Source organism: Grus americana, chromosome 2 (genome assembly GCF_028858705.1).
Source record: "Grus americana isolate bGruAme1 chromosome 2, bGruAme1.mat, whole genome shotgun sequence".
Taxonomy (NCBI): Eukaryota; Metazoa; Chordata; class Aves; order Gruiformes; family Gruidae; genus Grus; species Grus americana.
The window spans coordinates 116,497,881-116,521,970 of NC_072853.1; the positions used below are offsets into that span (position 1 = coordinate 116,497,881).

Here is a 24,090-nt window from a genome sequence, read left to right on the forward strand (position 1 = left end):
TTAGCATCCTTTCATGTCCAGTAAATTATAGAGATCTTGTTTCTGATGTTTCTGGCTGCAGGTTTTTTGTTGATGTACTTTGGAGCCTTTCCGGAAGGCTTTTTATTACTTAGTGTTCAAAAACATCTTTAGCTTTTTCCACATATTCTAACAAAATGACTGCATATGTCAAAACATATGTATAGCTTCAGAGTTATCTGCTTCTAGAAGCAAGCAAACGCTGTGGTTCTTGAAGCTATTCTGGGAGAAAGCGAGGACTTGATATGCTGGGCGTGAAGGTGGGAAAGTACTGAAAGGAAAGGTGAAAACAGAAGGCAAAGGAAGCTTTGCTGCTTAGTCCTGAGATGTAAATTTTGATTTGCAAAAATAATTAGTAGTTGAATTTCCATGGATAAAAAGGTGGAAAAACACTACTGGGACAGATATTCCTGCTGTGTGCTGGCATCTTGGTTCGAATCCCACGATTCAGATTTAGCACGGGGTGCTGCTGAAGAAGTGGAAACCATGTCACTGGCTGGTGATAATAACGTAGGAGGGGATGGCGGAGAGCTATGGTTCGTGGAGAGGTTTTCTTGGTCAGATCTGCTAAGAAAGGTGAATTTCTGTTCAGTCTCTTGCAGTAATCCACAAGAGGTTGTCAGATGATACCTCGCTACCCATAAGGATCTCTCTTATCTCAAACGTGCTGAATACCACAGCTTTTTGTGATCTTTCTTTGAGGTGATTGAAATCCTTGCAAATGAGGATAAGACACATTGGAATCATGCAGTTAAGTGAGGTGGAGGTGGTATACGGTGTTTCACTAAAATGTTAGGATAAAGGAGTTGCCACTTCACACTGTTTGTTACAAAGCGTTCTGCTAGGGGAAGCTTTCAGCCTGGCTGAGTCAGGTGGGTACCATGTCTGGGATATGGTGCATAGACACTGTTCAGAATGCATGCAATTGCCAATGTTCCACTTAAGTTTTTGGAATTGGTCTGAATATTGTATCATGGGGCCTTTTTATAAGCATGTGTTCTTCTCCATACCTCTTTCATCAGAAGCTTTTTTTTTTTTTTTTTTTTACATGTGAGCTCATTGGGTGTTTCCCCCTGAAGGCTTAAATGTGTTTTGGTCCTGCCCTTTCTGTTGTCAAAGTGTTGCTAAATATGTTCGGTAATCGTCTGGGTAACTCTTTTCTGACTTACATGATTCATGTATAACAAAGGCATTTAAGGGTGAAGTGCAGAGTTAGTTCTTGCACAGACGTGGTGGTCCAGTTGTACATGGTCGCAGTCATTCTATGCATCTATTGACTACTGCCATTCCTTGGGTTTTCTTGCTTTTTGCCTTGCGGCTAGTAGAGAAGCTGGGTCAGTTTACTGGCTTCAAAGAAGGGTTTAGCATAACACTTTAATCTGAAGTCTCAATCTTAAACTATAGATCATAATAAATCAGCTGCATCCAGAACAGCAGAACATATACTGGTTTTCCTTTCAGAGTCCAGTATGGCTGTAAAGAATGCAAAAGAATTCACAGAAGCTGTTCCTAAGCTTTTTGCCTTCTTCAGCTATTCAGAGACATTTAATTTCACTCTAAGCTAGTTATAGAGATGTTCAGTATAGGAATATAGATTTTATATTTTTTCATAAACAAAACCTGGATATGGAAATTATGGTTCTGTTTTGACCAGTTTTTTAAGAGTCTTGCAAAGTAGCAAAAAAAACTTTGAATGCTTTATATAAAAAGAAAGTTTCCAACAAAGTATAAGTTTTGCTGAAATGCAGTAAAATTCTACCTTTTTTTTATTTGTGTAAGTTGTGGTGTAATGCTGTTTCTGAAAGGTGATGTGGGTTTTTTTGGTGGGGTTTTGTTTGGTTGGTTGGTTTGGTTTTTTGGGGTTTTTTGGTTTTTTTTACCTTGTCTGTATTCCCTGTCGGCCATATTTGAGTTTATGCATAGTGACTATGCCTTGCACTGTGTTGATAATTTAACTGCTCAAGCTTGTCGAAACTACTCTAGCTTGCCTTTCAGAACAGGCTTCTTAATATCTTAGTTATAAGCCTGCTAATTAGTAGTTAGCATTGGTCATAAATGAAAACTAAGCACTGCTTGTGTATGCTATTAACAGGATGAATTAATTGAGTTTTCTGTCTTGTTACATGCATGTTTTTCTTGGCACTTTTTGTTTGAGGGTATATGAAATATAGTAGTTTAATGTTCCTTCTCAGTTAAATGCACTGAAGTTCTAAAATAGTATTTTATCTATGCTTTGGGTCCAATAGTGCTTTTGGAAAGAAGAGTGTGACAAAGATAAGGACAACTTTAAAGCTGCAGTGGTGTCGGGTTTTTTAGTTTTGTTTTTCACTAATACTGATTTATTTAGTTTTACATAAAGCTTTTATGCAAAAAGATTATCAAATATGTTTTTTATGAAGTCTTATGAATCTGGTGCATAATAACACGTTCCGGGTAGGAGTATGTTTGCTACGTACTATGCCATCCTTCATTTTCAGAACGATGAGGACAGAGATTGCATTAGGTTTCCTCCCCTGTGATCCAAAGGTGCTAAATTCATTTTATTGTAGACTTTCATAAATACTTGCCAAAATACTACTTAAAATAGCCTAACCATGTTCTGCAGTTTGTTGCTGCCTGGGTCAATGGACTAGTGTTAGAATTGTAAATAAAACATACTCAGTGTGTTATGAAATCTCTGAGAGCAGGAGTGTGGTTGCAAAAAATTGCATGGTTTTACATAGGCTATTTCAGATTGGTTTTCTTGGGTGGGATTCCTGAACAGAAGGTTGAGAGACCTAATTTGTAGTCCCTTTTTTGATAGGGGAGTCAACTGGTTGCTCCCAATAATTTTATTCCACTTCCAAGGCACCAACATTATAATAATTTTTAGCTTTGGCTCTGGAAGGGAGAGCGTCTCTGGTACTCTGCATAAATCCTGCTGCCTTGGTTGGCAAACCACCACTGTGTTTTGGTGGGGTTGGTGACAGTGGCACTTGACTTAGTGGGGCTACTTTAGGTAGTCTGAGGGGATGAGGACCAGAAAGTACTGCTCAGCTGTAGAGGAGACAATGCTTCTGCACTTGAAGGGAAAAGGAGTAAACAAACCAACACCAAGGCTCTGTGTAAAGGAAGCTGGAGTCCAAAAGCATTAATACAGATGTATATGAAATATAATGTAAGGAAAAAACTGTTTTGGGTGTGTTCCTCTCTTGGTTGAATGAAAGCATACTTCCTCACTCCTATCCTTGGGTGTGGGAAGACAGACCCTTAAGTTTTGAGGAAAAGGGGAGAAGGGAGGTTTGTTCCCTTTCTATATTGAATATAAATTGTACCCCTATAATTAGATAGTTTATTTAGGAAAAAGCTTTTAGATAACTAAGGCCAGCAGTGATGAAGCAAAAGAGCACCTTGAGACTGGGCAAGTATTCTGCATTCAGATTTTAAAATTAGTGCTTTTATAGTCTAACTCAGGATTGTAGATGTCCGTGTGAAATATTAGTGCTGGTTTTTCCCCATACCTGTGCTCTGGTACCAGAATGTTTGTTGTTCTTCTGTATGGGTGGAAGACACAGTGATCGTGCTGCCTGTTGTCAGATCCCTTTTACTCCACCACCTCACTAGATGACAGTGGGAGCTCTCAAAGAATTTCCAAAAGTGCTGAAGACTAGAAATATCATGTAATTATATAGACACTGGTTTTGCAAAGTTTTTATAGGATTGTTTAACTTTCCCTGGGGGACAATATAAATAAGCTTTTTCTAGTCTACGGTTCGTGTTAGTTGGCTGATTAGTTAGCATGAGCATTACTTGCTAGCGAGTCTCACTTGTGTTTCTGGTCTGGCAAAACAGTGTGCTAGATGGTTGCAGCTACAAGGGAGTTCTAACTCTGATCTTAATTCTGTTTTTGAAGTGAATCTCTGAATTGTTCCCATTTACTGAGCTTTCATTCAAATCACGGAGCAGTCTGGCAGCATGTGAAGTCGATTTCTTTCAGAAAAAATACTAAATCAGAAGATTCTGTCTAGGATTATATCTAATAGGACCCATTTGCTATTTAGCATTCAGTCTGCCTGGAGGCTTATGCTGAGGATGCTTTTCAGGAAGACAGAGAGGCAAGAGGGCTGAAAGAGGAACCCACGCTAACTGCTTGGTAGGAAGTGATGACCACTGGTGTCTAGAAAACCAAACTTGGTTCTGCTAGTTATGGAACAACTCATGCAATAGTAATACATAAAACTGGTAAACATTTTTGTAAGTACATACTTGCAATTAAGGCCATATTAACTGTTTACAAATTATGACAATTTTTCTGAGCATAGCTGTTGTTCCAGTAGAAGTCTAAACGTGGCCTTAGGTGTAGTCAAGTCTTAGTTCCTGCAGTACAACTTTTTATGCAAATTTTACTGTGTTTGGCTTTTCTTGTATGTAGGAAGTAGTTCATATTTTCTGTGAAGTGATGCTGATTTCTTTAAAAGGAGAAAAAGCAGCAGAGTGCCTGCTTTTAGAAGTCTGGAGGTTTTTGTGTGTAGAAACTCTGAGAATCCATAAAAGCACATGATGTATTTAATGTGCAGGCTGTAAGCTGTAACTTAAACATTTCAAGTTAAATTGAATTAGTCAGAGTAGTTCTGACCACTTTTTACCAATAGATTGCTTTGTCAACTGTTACAAACTTGTCTGCAGTAAAAGATTCAAGCTTGTTTGTTTTAATTCCATAAATGTCCAGGTGTTTAGCGTGGAGAGATAGCACTTGAGGATCTGCAGTGGGATTGCTGTTTGCTTTTCCTAATGAGGAAATTAGCAGATAGTTCTGTTTCCTTTTTGGATGGTGGGGTTTTAATGATTTTTTTTTTCTGTTTTTCTTTCCCCTCTGTTCCCATTTGTGATATTTGATGGTCAATTAGGCATGTAGAAGCACACAGGAATGTAGGTATGGTGTGTCTGTAGTAGACTTCAGGGGTTTCCAAATGTTTGAGTAAAGGCCAATAGTTGTAATGATGTTTAAGCTCAGGAAGTTGACCCTAAAAGCAAAAAGAAACCAGTGAAATATCTTTAAAATCTGGTTGGTAATAAAGCTGTGACCAACTTTTCTTGTGCTTCTATACAAATGCTGTGAAATCAATGTAGCTTTAAGCAAATCTGACCTGATTTAAAATAACAAATTTAATGCTAAAGAGTATCCTGTATCTGCTATCAGAGGCACTATAGCTGAAAATGACCTTTATATTTCTTCCTGTGCTGCAGACATTACTGTTGTCTAATCACTTTAAAGATCTTAATGTAACTCTTTATGGGCTATTCATATTTAAATAAATAATAATTTTAAAAAATTGTGCTTTAGGACTGGAAGAAGCCATCCAGGTGACTATCTAGTCTCAGTGACTCATGGTAACTAGCCCTTTTAATCATTGCTTTTAATGAAGCTTTTAAAATTAAAACCCACCCTGCTCCACCCCCCCAACCAACCAAAACCCCCTAACCTCTGCATATGCTTTTTTGCTGAAATGCCTCACTAGATCTGGTACAAGGACTTCAGGAGTGACTGGTTGAAATACTTTACTTTCAAAGTGTTTCAACTTAAGTCTTTATTGAATATGCTTTAAATGACTCAGAATCATAGCTAGGTGTGTTTTAGGAAAAATTTTGACCCAGAAATATGCTAACTTTATGTCCAGTCCTTCAGAATTGTTTTAAGCAGCAGAAAAGGCACAGCTCATGTTCATGATGGGAAGAGGGGAAGCCTTTAACTCTTAAGAAGAGACAAGAGTACACATGTCATATTCTTTTTGCAGGAGTCTAGAGGCAGGATGATGCTCCTCCTCCAGTAATTAGGAAGTTAGCTATTAAAGAGGGAATTTTCTTTCAACTATACACGTAAGTTCAAAAATAAAAAGTACAGTGTCCTGATAGAGTGCAGTGCTGCATCTCCATTTGAGGGGGTGGAGGATGTTGTGAAACATAACTCTGGTGGTAAAAGTAGCAAGTTATGTCCAATTATGAGTAAGTCCGTTGGTCGCTTCAGTTCCTGAATTATATCTGGAGCAGTTTAGGCCTATAATTCAAATGAAGCATTATTAGAGGTGAGTGGGGAGAGGGGGGGGGGGGGAAAACCCAACAACCCACACCCCTTCATGGAAATTGGGAAGGAAAGATGGATCTTTTAGAGGGGTGGTAGTGACAGCCTTGATCTTTATTTTACAGTATAGATGAGTTTAGATCAAACTGTAAAAAGTAGTTAACCTGAAGCGCATACTGTGAAGAGTAAGTTTGTTGTGGTTGTTTATGGTGAGTTTATTTTTTGGAAGGAATATTTTTGGGAGAGCAGAGGGCTTATTGATGTACACTGTGACACAGCTCAGCGTAGCAGAGATTTTTGCTGAAGTCTGAATCTTGCCTAAAACCATTTTCCACAGTTTTCTGATTGATTTTTCTGCAGAACTGTTTCACTCCAGCGTAATTGGATGCTGGCGTGACTAGTAGTGCTCTCCTGGTATGATACTCAATTTAGGACTCTTGTCCTTGCTTTCTCTCTGACTAGTCTGCGTGGCTTAAGTGCTTCACTGTTGAGAAGCTTTGTTCAGAAGCAGTGTAGATTGGGGCTGCCTGCGTATAGCTGTTATTTTCAGATAGAGCTAGCAGTTTACTTTTCAATTTTATTCAAACTTCCTTCTACTTTTTTTCTGCCACTTCCCTCATCCCAACCCCAGGTTTTCTGTTGATTCCTGAGTGTGCTTGTGCACTGGTTTACGTTCTAACGAGTATTGATGTTTAAGACACCTTATGGTGGAACATAACTACCGAATCTGATGACTTCTTCCTTTTCCCTATCTTTTAGGCTACTTCATTTAGGCCTTCATTTTTTGTGATCTTGACTTGGCTGTTGTCTTGCCTTTTGCTTTTGAGAACTGAGTTCCCAATAACACTATGGATATTCAAGTACAAAAACTTGCCCTGTTTTTTTTTATCATAGTAAGTTTGAACAATAACTGATGTTATTGAAACTGTAAAAGTAGTCATGTGTCCATCCCCCCCTACCCTTTACAGGAATGTTGTACTACACAATGATCTATTTTAGCCATAGCATTTGGAAACAGCTAGGAAGAATCCAGACTTGCATCTTCCTTTTCAAAAATATTAGAATCAATGCAAATTCATTGGCAGTTGCTGCCTTAGCCATGACTCTATTTTGCAGTTCTTTACCTCATCTGGCTGGGGTTTTTTTATACAGATACCAGTGGATTTCTGTGACATGGCTCTTTTTCCACTGATGAATATGATGTGGCAAACTGTCTTTTTCTAGTCCTCCTTCAATCATTTTAATGTTGGTAGGTCTGTAATGTGGCCAGCATGAAGTTACCATTGGAAAATAACTAGAGCTGTCTCCAGGATGGCTGGTTCCTTTGAGAGGTTTCCCATTGGAACATGGCAAGGATGATTAGTGTCACAGATCTTAATGGATAAAACACTGCACAGGAAACCACTTTTTTTAATGTGGCACTGGAGTCAGTATTAGAGTTGTTTATTTCAAGGTTTATGTTTTTTCCCGTTTTTTTTCCCTAGCTTTTCAGTGATTGCACATCTTTAAAACTTGTAAAATTTAAATGAGTATTTTCATGTCAGTATTATGTGCTCATCAGCTGCTTTTCCCAACTCAGGCTATGGTGACTTTTAGGAAAATGAGACTGGAATACTATTTGTTACCAAAAAAAAAAATCAACCCCAAAAAACTGGAAGAGTTTTCTTGCTTGATGAAAAACAGAACAAAGTGAAGGGGGGAAAAATTAAACTGTACATTCCATATGCGGTCAGCCTCTTGTCGACTAGTTTTTCTGTAGAGTGGGGTTTGGTGTTGGGTTTTTTTCCTTTGTTTGGGTGTGTTGGTTTGGTTTTTGGGGTTTTTTTCTTTACTGGATTCTTCTTTTTTTTCTTCTCCTTTACAGATTCTGGAATTCCCTTTTCACACTGTTTCTTAATATAGTGGGTAACCTTTTGAAGATGCTTGGATGGGAAAGTTTGGTTGACGTAGAGGGTGTCAGTTGCGTTAATAAGAGTATGGAAATGATTCTCCATCGTTTTTAAGCACTTGAAGAGGCATACTGGCTTCAGTGGCATTTATGAAGTGTTGTTCTGGTTTAATTAGGAAAAACTGTGATCCAACAGTAGCAGCTGTTCCTCCAGGCTGAAGTTCAGATTTTAACCTGGCATAAGTCTGTGCTGCTGCTGAAAGAACTAATAGCACTCAGCCCAAATTGGATTAGTGTGCAAATCCAGCTGGAGAGTTTTCTAGGAGCTGCAAGAAAGGTTAGCCTCCAGTCCGTTTGCAGCATGGCAAAAGAAAAATCTTGTGTCAGCACAAAGAAGGGATGGCATGGAGACTAGAATTTCATTTTTTTTCTTTTTTGGTGGCAGTATTGTTTGATCTGACAGTGATTAGGCATTTGTTTCAGGAAATTGTCAAAATGAACTTCGGTTGGGTTGAAATAATGCTTGCTTTTGGCTAAAAATCTTCAGCATTATAATTACTGACTATATTGTGGTGGTTGTAATGAAGGATCTGTTTGTCCGAGTTATTTTTCCTTAAAGAATTTTAAGACTTGTGTAGTTGGAAGAGCAGCTTATCCTATGGATACCTTCATATTAAAAATACGAAGTGAAGCTGCGCACAAGTCAGTCTTGTAGGATGCAATTGAAAAATATTCCTAGGTAGATGTTTAAACATTGTATTTTGTGGATTCTGTATGTGTCTGAAACAACTGAGAGCTCAGGGAAAGAGCACAGCCTCTAGTACTGCTCAGCTGAAGTCATGCATCAGATCAGCTGATGTTAATGGAGGCAGAACTCTACACTTTGGCAACATGCTTTTGAGCTGACACTTTTGAAGCACTGGTGGCAGCAGCTGCCCAGTGTGGTGTAGGATGAAGGCAAGTCTTTGTTCCTCGTCTTAGAACAACTTAGTTTCATAAATAACACATCATTTATCATACATACAATCTTGGCTTTAAGTCAATTGTTTAGGATGTGCTTTTCAAACAAAACATTTGTAGGATGTGGAAATCTTACCTGTATGTATTTTCAAAAAAACCTCAAGTTTTTTTAAACGGGGAGCTTTCATATATGTTAAATAACTACATGTTAATCAGATGTATCCTATTTGGACTTCCATGCATCACTGAAGCTTTTCTTAATTTTTTTGTAAAGTCTCATTAGTAGAATTATTACTTCAGTATGAACAAGTATATGATATACCACTTTCAACAACAAATCTGAATAGGAAACTGACAATTACTTTAAAATCCATGAGGAAACTGACAGTTACTTTAAAATCCATGGTGAAACTGGGAATTAGAGTAGCATAAATATTGAAATAGGAGATGGGGTGAGATTTTGTGATATTTTATATTGAAAAAGCTAATTTAAAGGGATACTGTTACACTGTAGTAGAGGAGAAATTGCATGATTTCTGTAATTTTTTTAGGTCTTGGGGGCATACACTGCTGACAAATGTGGAATATATACAATGTTGCTAATTTAGAGGAAACTGACTATTGACAAGCACTTATTCACCACTTTTCTGCTACATCAGTGTCAAGCATAGCAGAAACCAGTAGCTGACCACTCAGCAGATGTTGAGAGAGAAAAGAGGATCTCAGTTTTTCACTAACTTACCAAGTCAGTGGGGTTTTTTGGTGGGGTGTTTTGTTTTTTTTTTTTTTACATTGCATTTGATGGAATGATTTAAGAATTTATGTGGGAAAATATTTTAAGAATTATGTTTTGTGTTTCTTTTGCCTAATTTCATTGTATATAATTCTCACCTTCTGTAACGGACAAGCCTGTGACCTGATTCTGTGTCCTTGGCTCTGGGCTGTGTCCTCCCTAGCTGGCAGGAATTCCAGAAGGAGTCCTTGTCCACCTCCTGTGTCTGTCCTTCATGCTCATCTGCTGCAAAACATAGCAAGCTCACTAAACAGGTCTTAGGATATCACCTTATCATCAGACCTCTATCTATTTTCCTTTCAGCTTTGTAAATATATGCTTCTGTTGTTGCCGACAAAAGTGGCTCAGTTTTCCTCTAAGTAATTATTAGAAAACTAAATAATGGCAACAGCAATTTGGAAGCAATGTCTTAGCACTTAAGCAGAACAGTTGTTCTCACTATATTAAAAAGGCTGTAGTCTTGACCACACAAGCTTATTCCAACCTACCTCAGCCTTTGTTAGAGATAAAATACCTGTCTTTATGACTACAGTGGAAGCAGTCTTATGGAAACAAAAGCATGTAACCGCCCCCAAGTAATGGGGGTATCAGTTTTCTGTATTTTGCCAAGGTTGCTTAGAAGTGGCAGCAGCGTATCCAGCAAAGCACACCTCTCTGTTCCTTTTGCTCCTTGCTTGACTAACACTAGACCAAATATTGAAAAGCAGAATTGTCCTAACTTACTTGCAAATGGTGTTGCCCTAACTTTTCATTCCTTATTGCCCCAAAATAGTATCACTGGGGTAAATTTGCAGAATTCTGTCAAGCTATCTATAACTTTCTCTTGCCACTTGTGCCAGTTAAGTGTCTTGTCCTAACATAGTTTCCTTTGTGCTGCCTGCAATAACAAGTGCTTCCAAAGACATTAAGGATAGAAAGTATCAAGAGACAAGGTATAAGGTGTTGAAAGAAATTTTGATTAGCATTAGAAATTTTCTAAGTTCAGTCCTCTAACAAATTTTTGTATACTGGTTTAGTAGAGTGTTCCACCTGGGATATTTTGAGAGCGCTCAACATTTCCTTCCTAGTAGGTTTTATTGTGTTCATGTGTAAGTTTTCAAGGGAAGAGGTGATGCAGTGTTGAGTAAGTCAGTCTAGGTGCTCTTTGTAATGTAGAGACTCATTAGTTTCCATGTAAATGAAAATAATTTTCTTTTTTGTCCTTTTGAAATTTTCCGTGATATTCATGCCTGTGTATCGGTTGGGTGGGGTTTTTGGGTAACATCCTACCTAATGTGCTTCACCTTTCTGTCTTTTTGCTCGAGTTGATCTGTAATACTACTTATTCTTAAGTAGCATATGAGTAATGCAAGCTATACTGTCTTTAAGGTGTTGACCCTGTATCTGTACCAAGTATTTTAGTCTTAAAGATTAAGCTAACCCAATCACACTTTTGTTATTTTCTCATCAGCATGTAGATAGCTGTGCGAGGTTGGTTTTTTTTTTTTTTCTGCCCAAGTAATGAAAGATCCTACTGTGACTAATTAATCTGTGATCTGTTGATTAACATACCTTTCATTCTTGACTCAGCAAAAGTTAGAAAGTATGTACTGGAAATGCTGTACGGTTAGTTGTCAATAGTAATGTATAGATGACAAATTTCATGTTCCTATCATCTTTTTCTCTCTCTCTCTTTTTTTTATAATTCATATAGTTGGGGAATTTAATCAATTATATTTGTCACTGTGTATGTCTCCAGAGAGTAAGTCTGGCTTTGCAGCTTTCTCTAGACAGATAATTCTTCCAGACCAAGTAGTGGTGGTCTCAGATGGTGGTCTCCTCTCTTAAAGAGAGCACCCTCCTTTAGCATCTTTCATAACTATTTTGTTCCTCTTTCTTTTATTTTGAAGCAATATGGGTTTTTTTTCTTCTCTTGTTAAGGCTCTCTATTTTGGCTTTGTCAAAACCTGTGAAAATTCAAGGTATGTGCTGGTTATGGGGTTTAATCATAAATTTGTTGTCCTGGAGCTCTGCAGCTTCTGTCATTTCCAGTTGAATCCCTTAACCCAGTTATTTCACGGATAGCTTGTGCATTCATATTTTCCATGTAAGTCAGTTTTGACAACTTCTTGTTGCTTGTAATGTCTCTGAAACTACATTACAGTATGACTACAGCTTGATCGGATATAAGAGTTTTCTTTTAACTAATATAGGAAACAAAGTGAGATAAGCTTTGGCAAGCTTGGGCTGCAGCTGCTAATTGCATACCTGTAATTCCATGCAAGCCTGGATGCTGAAGCCCAGGTTGTCACACTTCATCTGTTTTTGATACTAGATATGGGTGGACTAATGCTGCGGGGTGTTTTTTCTCATCTGCAGTCATGCTGAAGAACTAAAAATGAAGAGAAACTTGGGATTTCGGTTTCTTTATTTTACTAGACACAAATTGCATTATGAATTCCAGTACAAGTAGTGGGTTGGGAGTAGGGAACCACGTCTTTTGGCGGCAGCCAAAGTCTCACCTGTGAAGTTCAGTGGTTGCTTTATGACCATTTTAATCTGTCAGTTGTAGAAAGCTAGAACTGCTTCTGCTTTGAGGGGAAATAATTTTAATTGAAAAATACTATCTACAGTTTGTTACAATGTTCTTCTAAAGTACTTCTCTTCCCTGCTTTTAATGGCTTTTCTGAATTATTTAAATGGCATCTGTGACAAGAATGATGTGACAAGAATGATATGCCAAGAGTCTGTCTTCAGTTATTGCACTTAAAATTTAAATTTTGCTCTAAGAAAGTTGATTAAATTGTCTTATTGTATCCTGAATGCTGAAATTTTATTGCTGTTGATGCAGTTGCTGATAGGCAAAAGTGAATTTATCACTAGTAGACTTGCCTGTTACTCTGTTTGGTAAGATCAGCTTTGTGGTTCTAACAGATGTTACTTCTATAATTTATGCTCCAAATTCAAGTTGTGAAATGGTGGAGCTTTTGCCTTTTTTCTCTTTATAAAGGTCAATAAAACACAAAGTTGAACTTTTTGCAAGAGTTCACATGACACGATTCTACATGGAACTGTAGATATGTGGGAGCAGCTGTGTAGCACAGTGCTGCTCCCACTCCTCCTGATGGGTTTCGTTTGATGTTCCTGTATGTTTATTGAAATGTTGGTTCCTATTTTGTAGAGTACTGAAGACAGGAACTAGCCTTTGCGAAAGCTTCTAAAATCAGACTTAAAAGCATTTTGTAGTCTCTGTTTTTGTGGTCATCTATAATAACATGGCAGAGCATCATTTCCCCCTCAGTGAGAGGATGGTTCCATCATACCATTCAGTGTAGTTCAGGCTCTTTGATTATTCATGCAGCTTCCCTTCTGTATAAATGCAAAAAACTGTGTGTGACAGTGCCATCAAAACCATTGCACATTTGCATAAAGCTGCAGGTGCTGTCATGCATATAAACCGTGAATTGCACGAGGATGAAGTGCGTTATTTTTTATGTCTTCTGACAAGCTTTTTACCCCTCTTTGAGTCACCAGCATCAAACTGATGGGATTATATTTTAAGCAAAAACTGTCACAGTAACGACAATTTATAAAATTGAAAAAAATCTGTGAAAAAAATGGCTCACCTGCTAAAAATAAAATATGCTTTGATGTAAACATTCTGTATATGTAGGTTGTGAAGTACAGCATTTTTCTGTTGAATTCGATCCTTTTGTAATAACTCTTTGGGGCTATGAAATGCATTAAAAATCTCTGTCCTCTCACATCAGAGAAAAAATGTATTATTGGGTATCTTCATTCTGATAAAGCACTAAACCATCTGCAGCTTGTGTTTATTTGTATAAGGTAACTCTAAATATAGACTTCTACTTAGAATGCAGTGGAAGCTTTGAAAGAAGTTGTGCAATTTGTAGAAAACTTGTTTACCCTGGGATGTTTGTGTTGGTGACTTGTCTCTAATAAGTTACAAGCCCCACTGGGATGAATTACTGTCTCTCGCCCACCAGAGCTGTTAGCAATTAACCCACCTTCTGAATCTGCAGTTCCTAACATTCTCATGTAACGGAGACTGGATCATCTTCTTGGTGACAGTACATGAAGCATACTTCTTTGAGCAATTTAACTGAAGTGTCTGTTTATGATGCTGCGAGCACCAAAAGAGTTTTCCTTGCAAGTGGGTGGTTCCTAGGCAGTCTTGTCATCCCACCTGGAGCTTGGGAAAACATTGTGAAATTCTGAAGTACAGATAGCAAGTGTGGTCACATTCCCAGTGGTGCAATTGACTGTCACAGGGCATGAGCATGAAGTACTGTTTGACTGCTGGATTGCCAAGTAATTGTTAGTGGAGAATAGGAAAAACTTCTGGTGATTCCTGCAAGAGTAATTTCTTTCCTGCTTAATGAGAAGGTAGGAAATAAACCATGCAGAGAGCAGACTGAGAATGTTCAATGTTGATTAGTGATCTTGATCACTTGATATGTATCACGAACTCTCATGTGGGGTCATAAATCTAAGAATGTAAGTCATGCTTTTAAGTTCAGGGCTTTGATTTTTAGAAAGCAAGATCCTAAAAATACCAGGAGATCACAGCAGAAAACTGATCCTGGATTTTCAGAGTGATGTGGTAGCTAGAGGATGTAGTGTGGTGTATTTTCGGGAGATGTAATATATCAATTAGAAATTAGCAGTTTCCAAAAGAAGTTACATATAAATCTGAAAACTGGGTTGGACTGGACTATTTGTCCATTTCTCTTGTAGATATTTGAGTAAGAATGGCGGAGGCTGAAAATGAAAAGTTGGAGGAGGTTGGAAATATGCCACATTCTCAACGTGCCACAACAGCGAACGGTGAAAGAAGCAGCATCGTTAAGATTTAAGGATAACAATTCGCTTCTGTTATCATAGGGAGGAGATTAATGTAGCTCAGTTGAGAACAACCTGAGTTACTTATTTTTCATCTCTGGAGCACTGCTTTTCCCCCATTCCCATGAAGTGCACTTCGTTGTTCCAGTTTTTTAATTGTTCTCCATACTTGTCTGCTTTAATGTTATTCTGGAGACTATTTACCATTGTTTGCAAACCATTCCAGTGGTTGCTGGTGGTCTATTCTGACCCTTCAAAACTACGTTTGAGATATAAAAAAAAAAAAAGCTGAATGTGTTGGGATGGGGTTTCTTTGTTCCCTTCTCATGTTACAGCTAGTCTCATCTGTGTAGAGAAAAAGGAAAGTACTTGGTCAGTGTTTTGTTCACAGAAGAAATTTTGTTATCCAATGTTAATTTTAAATGATACGCCATGGGTCATCTGTATAAAGATGCTAATTGTCAACAGGTAATTCTTAACCCAAGTGTGTAAGAAAATCTCCAGAATTTGTACAGCCATTTAGAAATTCATGGACTTGAGAAGAGTTGGAACTTTTGCTAGTCCTGTAAGGGCTGACAAAAGATTCTGTCCTTTGCAAGACTGACAGGAGTATGTTAGTAAAAGTACATGCCTGTTTCTACCAACAAGAGTGACCAGCTCCATGTATTTGAATGTGACTATAGAGGAAAAACAGCTTGAGAAAATACTGAAATTTTGAAACACTAATTTGCTGATAAACATGAGACACAAAATGAAGAAAGATCTGTGTATTTGTTCAGAAGAAATTGAGGCATATATGAAACGTTTAGTGGGAGAGTGAGGGCAAGGTAAAAGCAGTAGCTGGATACCAAAAATAATAAACTCTTGAATTCAGGATGACCCTGCAAAGTCAAAGTATTTCTTTCTTTTCTTTTTGAAACAAAACATTTCATGCTGAAAACAGAAGGCATAGGATATTTCTAAAAATCGCTCACTCTAAATTCGGCAGCTAGATCTAACTGTATCATGATGCATTGAGTGATTGGAAGTTATTACTGCTGAAGTGCTTCTATTACATTGCATCCTTATGCCACTTCATCTACTGGTGAAATGGCAAAATCTCATCAGAAATGCTTACTGAGAGTTGGAAGATGCATTTTATTTGGGATGTGTCTTTTTTAATGTTAAGGCGAAGTAAATTCCACTTGTATTCCCTGTTCTCTTCTGGTTTTTTTTTTTTTTTTTTTTTTTTTGATCATATTCATAGCCCATTGCATCCTTGGAAGCTGCATTCCCGGCCTTTCCAGTAGGGAATCCTTTAAGTTGAATTTGGGTTGAGCAATATTCTACATGGGAAGAACAGAGGGGTTGGTTTGGTGGAGTGTTTTTTTTCCTTGCCGTATTTCTAGCTAAGATCATGATATTTTAATGTGTCCAAAAAGGCCACTAGAATTGTTCACTTGGGTTTCTCCAATTCTGCTTCCTCTGTAGTCAGCAGAGAAATTCCTGTTTGATTACAGTGGAAGCAGCATGACTCCCCATAGTACAATAGTGAATGTTTCAGTTATGGTTCTTACCTACCGTTTCAGTGATTTGTTTTATTTGATATTATAGCCTTTTACTACCATCATAGATGCTGACTGTTACATGGTCTAAGGTACAACTGCATCCAGGATTGGTGTATTGATGCACACACTTACATGTAATACCTCATTTACTGGCAGCAGTTAAGCAGTTTAAACTGTTACAGTCTGCACTGGCTGATTAAAGTTAGCATAGGTATGAGTATCTATGAGGCTGGGCACCTTTGAGGACAAAGTGGTGCATAAATACCCTTAGCATACTTGTCTTTTCACTAATTTCAGCTCAAAACTGCCTTCCCATCCTTGCTGCTGTAAGGAGTGGGAGGAACAAACCTCAAATGTATCAGGGCGTAATGCTTCAGCAGTTCAGGAACTACTTGGTATGGAGTGCCACAGCTGCAGGAACCATCTAGGGAGAGCTGCTGGTTTTCCATCACATTCTTTCAAAGCTGAAAATCTTATTTCCATATGTTGAATTTCAGTGGCAACTTGACAAGCACTGTGATTTTTGGGAGAAGCGGTTGTTCTGAGTGTTTTCCATTTCAAATTCTGTAGTATGTTAAGACCAGCAGTAACCCTAATAGAAGGGAGAAGAAGAGACAACCCTTTTTGTGTATTAAAGTAGAATCTGACACGCAAACCGTTCTTCAACAGTGCAGTAGAGCCGTTTGCAAGATTATGGCCAACTAAAAAAGCGATGTTCACTGAAAGGATATGAATTGCACATTGCAAAACCAGAGCCCTCCTCTTGAGGGGTTCAGTAGGGTGGATAAAAAACTCGTCAGTTTAACTGGAATGATAACAAGCATCTTGAGCAGAGTTGCGAGAGGGAGAAGGTTAAGCTTTAAACTGGCTGCAGCTATGAGGTTGGAAAGCTGTGCTTTTCAGAAGCTTCCTTCTATTGCAAACTTTGTAGGGAAGCCTCTCAGCTTTATCTGACCATGCCCAAAAGATCTTGTGAGTTCAGAGTAGATGATGTGTCCCTTACAGCCAGACACTTTTAGGCACTGTATTTACCACGTAGGGAAATGTTGAATGCATCTGAAAAAGGCAAATTCTGCAGTGGCAGTGATTAAATGCTTGTCAGCAAACCTGTCTCCTCTGGCTCGCATATAGCTGTTGTGTTGCGTTTAGTGTTCCCAGCTCTGCTGTGTTGAGGTTATGACTTGAGCATCTCTTTGTTCCTTGGCTGCCGCAGCCCATCTTCCTGGCCATAGCCAGACCCTGGCTGCAGCATGGGTTAGCTCATCTGTGGGACAGGGTGGGGTTTGAAGAACAAGCACCGCTAATAGCGTGGCTGGCCTGCAGGAGCTCTGGTTGCAATGTTTCATCAGCTGCTAATCCCTTTACAGTATAGCTAATCAGATTGCTCTGTTCAGTGCTGCAGAGACTGAGCTACACTATTGTAATTGAGATGGCTGATGTGTGTAAGCTAGCTTGTGTATGAAATCGAGCTGGCTATTAAAGTGGAGACAAGGTCTTGTCTACTGAGGTTCGTAACTACTTTCTGTTTTGTAACTCTTGATTATTTGCATTAACCCAGGATATGTGTCTCAAGACAAGTTGTGAAGCTTTCTGAGTTTTTTCTTTAAACCGACCAGTATTGGTTTGGGGATGGGGAGGATTAGGAGGCTAGGTTTTTTTCTTTTCAAAGTGTGGAGGCAGTGCAGCTCATTCTCCTCACTCAGTGAAAGTACGTCACCAGTAGTTTGCACTCAAATTCGTTAGCTTAAGAGCAAATTTCTGTGTGACTGTTCCCATTTAGGTCAATGTACTAACAGCACTGCATATGAAAACTTGAACTGGAAGTATCACTTTTGTATACTTTTTTCCTTCGTTCTCATGCCAGTGTGAATTGTCATGTTGAAGTAGTTTCTTTACAATAGAAAACTAAGCAAAAGACTGGTATTTTTAAATTCTGTAATAAGTAGTTGATTTGAAATTCTTGCTCCTGTCTCTGTAGAGCTGTAAATGGGGGGGGGGTAGTTTTTGCTGTGGGTATTGTAATTGTATTTGCTTGGATTGTCATGGCAGTAGTGCCTCTAGATTCTTTAGCAAGGCTGACTTATTGTTGCTCATGAACAAATTACCAAAAAACCAACCAAACAAAATGCAATCCCTTTTCCCTGCCCCAACAACAACAGAATTCCCAGGCAAACCACATAGTTCTGGAACTTCATTTTAGCTTTTGTGGTTTTAGAAGTTAGAGCAAAATAATCTTGATTTCTTTTTTGTTTTTCTCTCTTTTTTTCTTCTTTTTTTTTTTCCCCCCTCTCTGACAATAAGACCCTCAAAAAAATACTTGAAATAAAGGAGATAGGTTAGTCTGTGTTGGCGTCATGATAGGAAGTAATACCAGGAAGATAGCTTGTTTATAAACTTTAATGTGGGGCAATATCATCTCTGTATGTTGTAATGGGAGCGATGGAGAAGTGCTAAATGCATTCAGTACATAATGTGATCAGAAAAATGAATGTCTATAGAATCCAACAGTGACAATTGGATTTGCAAGGTTTTCCTTGAAATTGGAAAAGGTGATAGATTCCTAAAGCCTTAGAGTGCAGTGCATGTTTTCAGGTAGTAAGTTTCAGGAGTATTTGAAATGTAGATCTAAATGTTTATACTTGGTGTGATACTTCTGTTTTTACTGAAACTGTTCTGTTTTCTTCTAGGTGAATCTGGACTGGGAAAATCAACATTAATCAACTCATTATTCTTAACAGAATTGTATTCTCCAGAGTATCCAGGTCCTTCACACAGAATTAAAAAGACTGTACAGGTATGTCTGGGTGAAGAAACTGCAGCTTGAAGGACCTAACTTGCAATTTAGTAACGTAAGGGGATACAGTTGCCACATAAGCACCTATATTTCACGTAAGTTTAGGCAGAATGTGAACCACTAGGTAATACACAGTGTGTCTTTCAGTGTACTGTAGCTACGCAAAAATTCCAGGTTACAAAGCTTGTAGCCTGTTGAAGTATGGGAACCCTTAAGTACTTTGTGTGCTATGTGTACTTTAGAAACATCATATGGGTGCAGTCCTGTTCAGAAATTGAATGTTTTATTATCAATTAAGATATTGAGTATATGTGTAGAAATACATAGATGTACACTAAATCCCATGTTCTGCAACCTCTACCCTTTGTGGTGGTATGTCCCCTCCCATTGTAACTTGTTGTTCTGAAACATATCTGGGACCAGGATGAACCTGGCTGACTTCAAGTGCTAGACTTGTATAAGCAAAGATGATGGTTCCTGCAAGTGCATGATACAACCATAATGTTTAGTCAAAGACTAAAAACCTGGACCTGATCCATTTGTTTTGTGTAATAATTTGCTACTGATCAATAAGATTATCTCTCAAGAAAAGAAGCATACTTTTTGTATTACAAAAAGCTTATTAAAAAAAAACCCCTAATACTAAGAAATAACTAAATAGTGTTGTGGGTAGTTTAGGAAATCATTATGTTTCAGTGGGGTATTTTCTGCCTCCACAGCTGTGCAGCTGAATAAGGATGAATGAGCTCCATTCATCTCTCTTGATGCTCGTCAGGCACTTCTTTAAGATTTCCGTGAAGATAGCTTGTGATAATTGTTACTTTGTACAGATGAGGACTGGAGGTGCTCGCCATTGCTGCTGTTGTCCAGCAGAGTTCCTCCAGCTGCAAAATATGACAGTCTCAGACCACTTCCACTGTGGCTGAAGTGACCATGCAATTAGAGTTGTCATAAAGTGATGAAGCCTTGTGTTGAGTTAGGAGGGTATGCAAGGTGCTCAACAAAGCTGTAAAATTGAATGGGTTTTTTTTTATTCAATGGAATCAATTAACTATGCTCCAATGCTGTGTCCACTGACCTTATTGTTTTGTGGGGTTTTTGGTTTGTTTTTGTTTGAGGTTTTGGGTAAGGTGTTGTTTTGGTTTTTTAAATCCAATCTCAGAACACTGAATAATTACCAGAAGACCAGGGAAAAAGTTAGTTATGCTGATACTAGGAAGGTTAAATGACATTGCTTGTCATTTAGTCAACTCAACATCAAAGTCTTGAATACTAATAGGCAATACATTTGTTGCAGAGTATCAATTATTTTATTTGGAAGAAAGCTTTTGAACTTGCTGAGTTTGATTAACAATATATTTACATTTCTCTAAGCTTTGGTCATGTTTATTAGGGTATTTTATCAGTTTAACGTAAAACGATAGTGACTGACAAACATGGACTTGAAAGCTTGTTAGCAGGGGCATTAGTTCATTATTTGAATTAGAAGGGTTGAATTTATGTACCCGTTTCAAAGAGATGTTAAGTGCGATGGAAAAGGTGTACAAATAGTTAAGCTCTGGTATAATACACTTATTAATGAAATAATCAGTGAATGTTGGAAAACTGAGTACAAAGGTGACTTTTTAATTGCAAGAGAGACTTAGTGTGATTTCATTACTGTTGATTACATATTGGTTTAGCTGAAGCTAAACCAATTCAGGTTATGTTCATTGAATTATAGTTTAAATAACGGTGGGTTGGATTGCCTGTCATTGGAAGATTTTTTAATTTTTTTTTAAACTGGGAAAAAATCATAGGAAGAATTTACACACAAACTAACAAAAAAATAACAAGACATCTTTCAAAGATAACTAGGTCCCACCCTGGCTAAAGGTGGATCAATGTAAGAAAAACAAAACTAAAACTCTGTTGCTTTTGGAATCTGAGTTAAGTACTCTCATCTATTAAGTGTCAAAATTAGATGATCTGTTCATTGTGACCGTTTGAGTTCTTCAGAGGTGGTTTGATTTTTATTAACTTATTGGTTGAAGAAAACCCCCCATACTTTCCATGAAGTGTCACTTAATTTTTTTTTTTTTTTTTTTTTGAAGACATGTAATGCTGAAAAAAAGGCTTGAACAGAGCCCTGGCTGAAAAGCCATTGCATTTTTTTCCTAATTCCACTGTGTGGGCTAAAGCCTGAGGGTGGCTGAGAGCTAGCCAAAACTATTTTCAGTAGCAAATTTGGGTCTATCATGACTTAGCAAATGATATGATTGAAATAAAGTATATTTAAAGACCACCTTCCCCCTTAGAAACTATTGTTTACTTTATCTAATAAGTTGGGGGTTTTTTTGTTTGAGTATGCATGTAGTGCAACATTGCTTTGCTTTCAGTTACTTGCTGTGATGAATGAAAAATCAGTAAGTGTAGCATTTTAAAAAGGAAACTGAAACTGTCTTATTTCAGTGTCAATGTCTAAGTGAGGATAAAATTGTTTCTTCCCACAACCTTGAAAATTCTGTGTTTTGTAGAAAGAGTTTTGTAGGGTAGAAATGAGACAGACTACCAGAGCATCGTAAAATCTTGGCGGTAATAATCACCTGCTCTTATATGGTAGGAATAACTTATCGATCAGGAATTGTATAAGAGAGTCTCACATAGATAAATACAATACACACTGTTGTTTAGGCTTGAAAACAATTGCAGTTTGAAATTGTTTTGTGAGGCAGGTCCTTTGTATTAATTTTGTGGAAAACACAGAAAAACAGTTAATAGTAAATGACGATGTCAGACGAATTCAAAGGAAACTTCTTCAGAAATGATGGGGCATGAAATATGTTTTCTTTGATCGTTATTTGACTGTCTTAAATGGAATATGATAAAGGCTTGTTTAATCCATTAAAAGTAGTCAAGCTGCAAGAAGCATCAAGTCATGAATGCTGTGTAGTAACTGCCGAGGAGACCCGTGTGACCCAGCTGACTGGAGTGCATGGGAAAATGACTGTTTGGAGGCGACTTTTTATTAAAAGTTTTAAATTCCAAGACTTGAACTAATGTTTTCCATGAATCCCTTGGGAATACTTGTAAATCAGATGATAGGATGCAGTTGGATGCTTAACTATGAATGACACTAGTTCACAGTGATTTTTCTGGATCTTTTCCAGATGTTGCTGCTTTCTGTGCCTTTGACCATATATGGACACATCCATTTAGGTTAGAAAAATGCAGTTTTATAGAGGCTTTATGGCAGGTTCTTCACCTACTGTCTCATACCAGCAGTCTCTACCACTTACAATAATATGGTAGATATGGTCTGATTGTCCATGACATGAGCATAGGACATTTAATTTGTGAACTAATGTTTCTTGTTCTGTAGGCTTTTGAAAATCCTGCTCTGATAGCAAGATACCTACATGAATTTATGAAAAGTAAGACTAAATTTAAATCCTCACCGCCCAGTAAGGTATTAGCACTGTCTGCAGACATTCAGTTACTGCAGGCCATTTGTCAGAAGGTGACTTCAAAAATTCAGCCACACTTACATTTTACAAGCACACAGAATCAGGAAAAATGTTTGGCGTGGCATTTCTGAGGCTCTCCTGACCTTCCTTTTCCTTTGTTATAAACACACATTCAAGATAATGTTTTATTAATTGCTTCTTTTGTAAAAGCATTCCACTGTGAGTGCTTAATAATTTAATGGTTCTTGCTGGGAATTTTTGTGCTGGAGAATAAAGCTGATACCTTGTAGCACTTGGCACAAGTACAGCTCTCCACATTATCATCGCTAGTATTTTGATAGTGTTATGGGTTTCTTATACTTGCAGAGAGCTTGGTTATAGGAGGGCTCTGTGGTTACCATATGCAAGATAGCAAAAAGAATGTGAGGAATCAGAAGTTAATCTCCTGTGTGCTAAAGCTTGTGAGTAGTAAACTCTTGGCTGAGTTGACTCTGTGGCTGGGGATTACTCTCTTGAGTTCTGGCATTGATTGTGTGCAATAAAATTTCTCCATAGAACTCTTGGCGGGGCGGGGGGAATACATTCACCACAATTAAAACATAAGTTTTTAAAGCACTGCATGTATTCCTAGGTTCTTATGGCTTTGGACTTGACACTTTTGGAAGGACAGGAGTTATACTGTTAGTGAAACGGGGACTCTTAGGCTGGTGGGTGTGGGTTGGGGTTTTTTTATTATTATTTTTTTTTTAACCTTCTTAACCTTGTAGTAAGGTAAGGCCTGCTCAAGTAGGAAATTGAATTGGGTGGTCTTGAAGTCCACCCCAATCTGGATTCTTCTGTAACTAGCATCCAGGCAGCCCAGTGTTGGGGAGTCTTGTTTTATGAAGCTGCCTTACTGACGCTTTTTTTTGGTCTTTTTGTTGGGTGAAGAACCAGATCATGATGACTGCATGCTGTAGATGGCCATAGTGTAGCTGAATTAATTTTTTGAGACCTAGCAGCGAAAGGGATTGATCTGGCTCAGATAGGATCCCTACTGATGAGTAGGTAAAAATAGTATACTGCACACTCAGAGCTTAAATATGGAGTTTTCTTTGCAGATAGTTACTGTCTCTTGTGTTTCTGTATATGCCTTTCTGAATTAGAATCGTTTTCCTTGTGCAAGAGGTATTTAGTTTGACTTTCTGCAGGGTGCTAATTTAGCTTGTAAATTTGCATTGCATCACATAACCAGTGATTGCAAAGTGTTTGCAACAGTGTTCAGGTGTGGCTGTGAGAGTCTTTCATCTATATAACTAGGGATGTGCAAGCACTTAAGCAGTGTTGATACGATCTCTCTCACATCTTGAGCTGGTCAAGAGACCATCCAGGTAAGATTTATTATCCAAGTTTCTCTTCTCTCTGAAAGCTCATTACTGAATGTTTTTGCAGGTGTTCATCTAGTTAAATATAGCTTGCTTTTCTTTCCCAGTTAGGGTTCAGGAGGCTTAAGAAACGTCAAGCAATGAGCAACAAGGTGGCATCAATGTCTGCCAACTCGTGTGTGGCTCTGAATGAATGACTCACATGGTTGATTTCTTGAATCCATATCTAGAGGATGGTGTCAGTAATAATTTAATAGAAATTTTCTTAATATCAGGGGAAAAACTATGATTAAATGTGTGAGCAACTGGAAAGAGCCAACGCACTAACATGAGCTTGTCATTTCTTACTGTTTTGGATCAAACTGACTGATACGACAGGT

General features: G+C 38.0%; 1 protein-coding gene across 1 annotated transcript in view; it reads left to right on the plus strand.

The window, feature by feature from the left end:
* The window catches only part of SEPTIN7 (septin 7), an 82,361-nt gene that overhangs the window by 35,856 nt on the left and 22,415 nt on the right, over nt 1-24,090 (plus strand). The window contains exon 3 of the mRNA XM_054814643.1: nt 18,794-18,900. Coding sequence (XP_054670618.1) covers nt 18,794-18,900 — 107 coding nt within the window. The remainder of the gene's footprint in view (nt 1-18,793; nt 18,901-24,090) is intronic.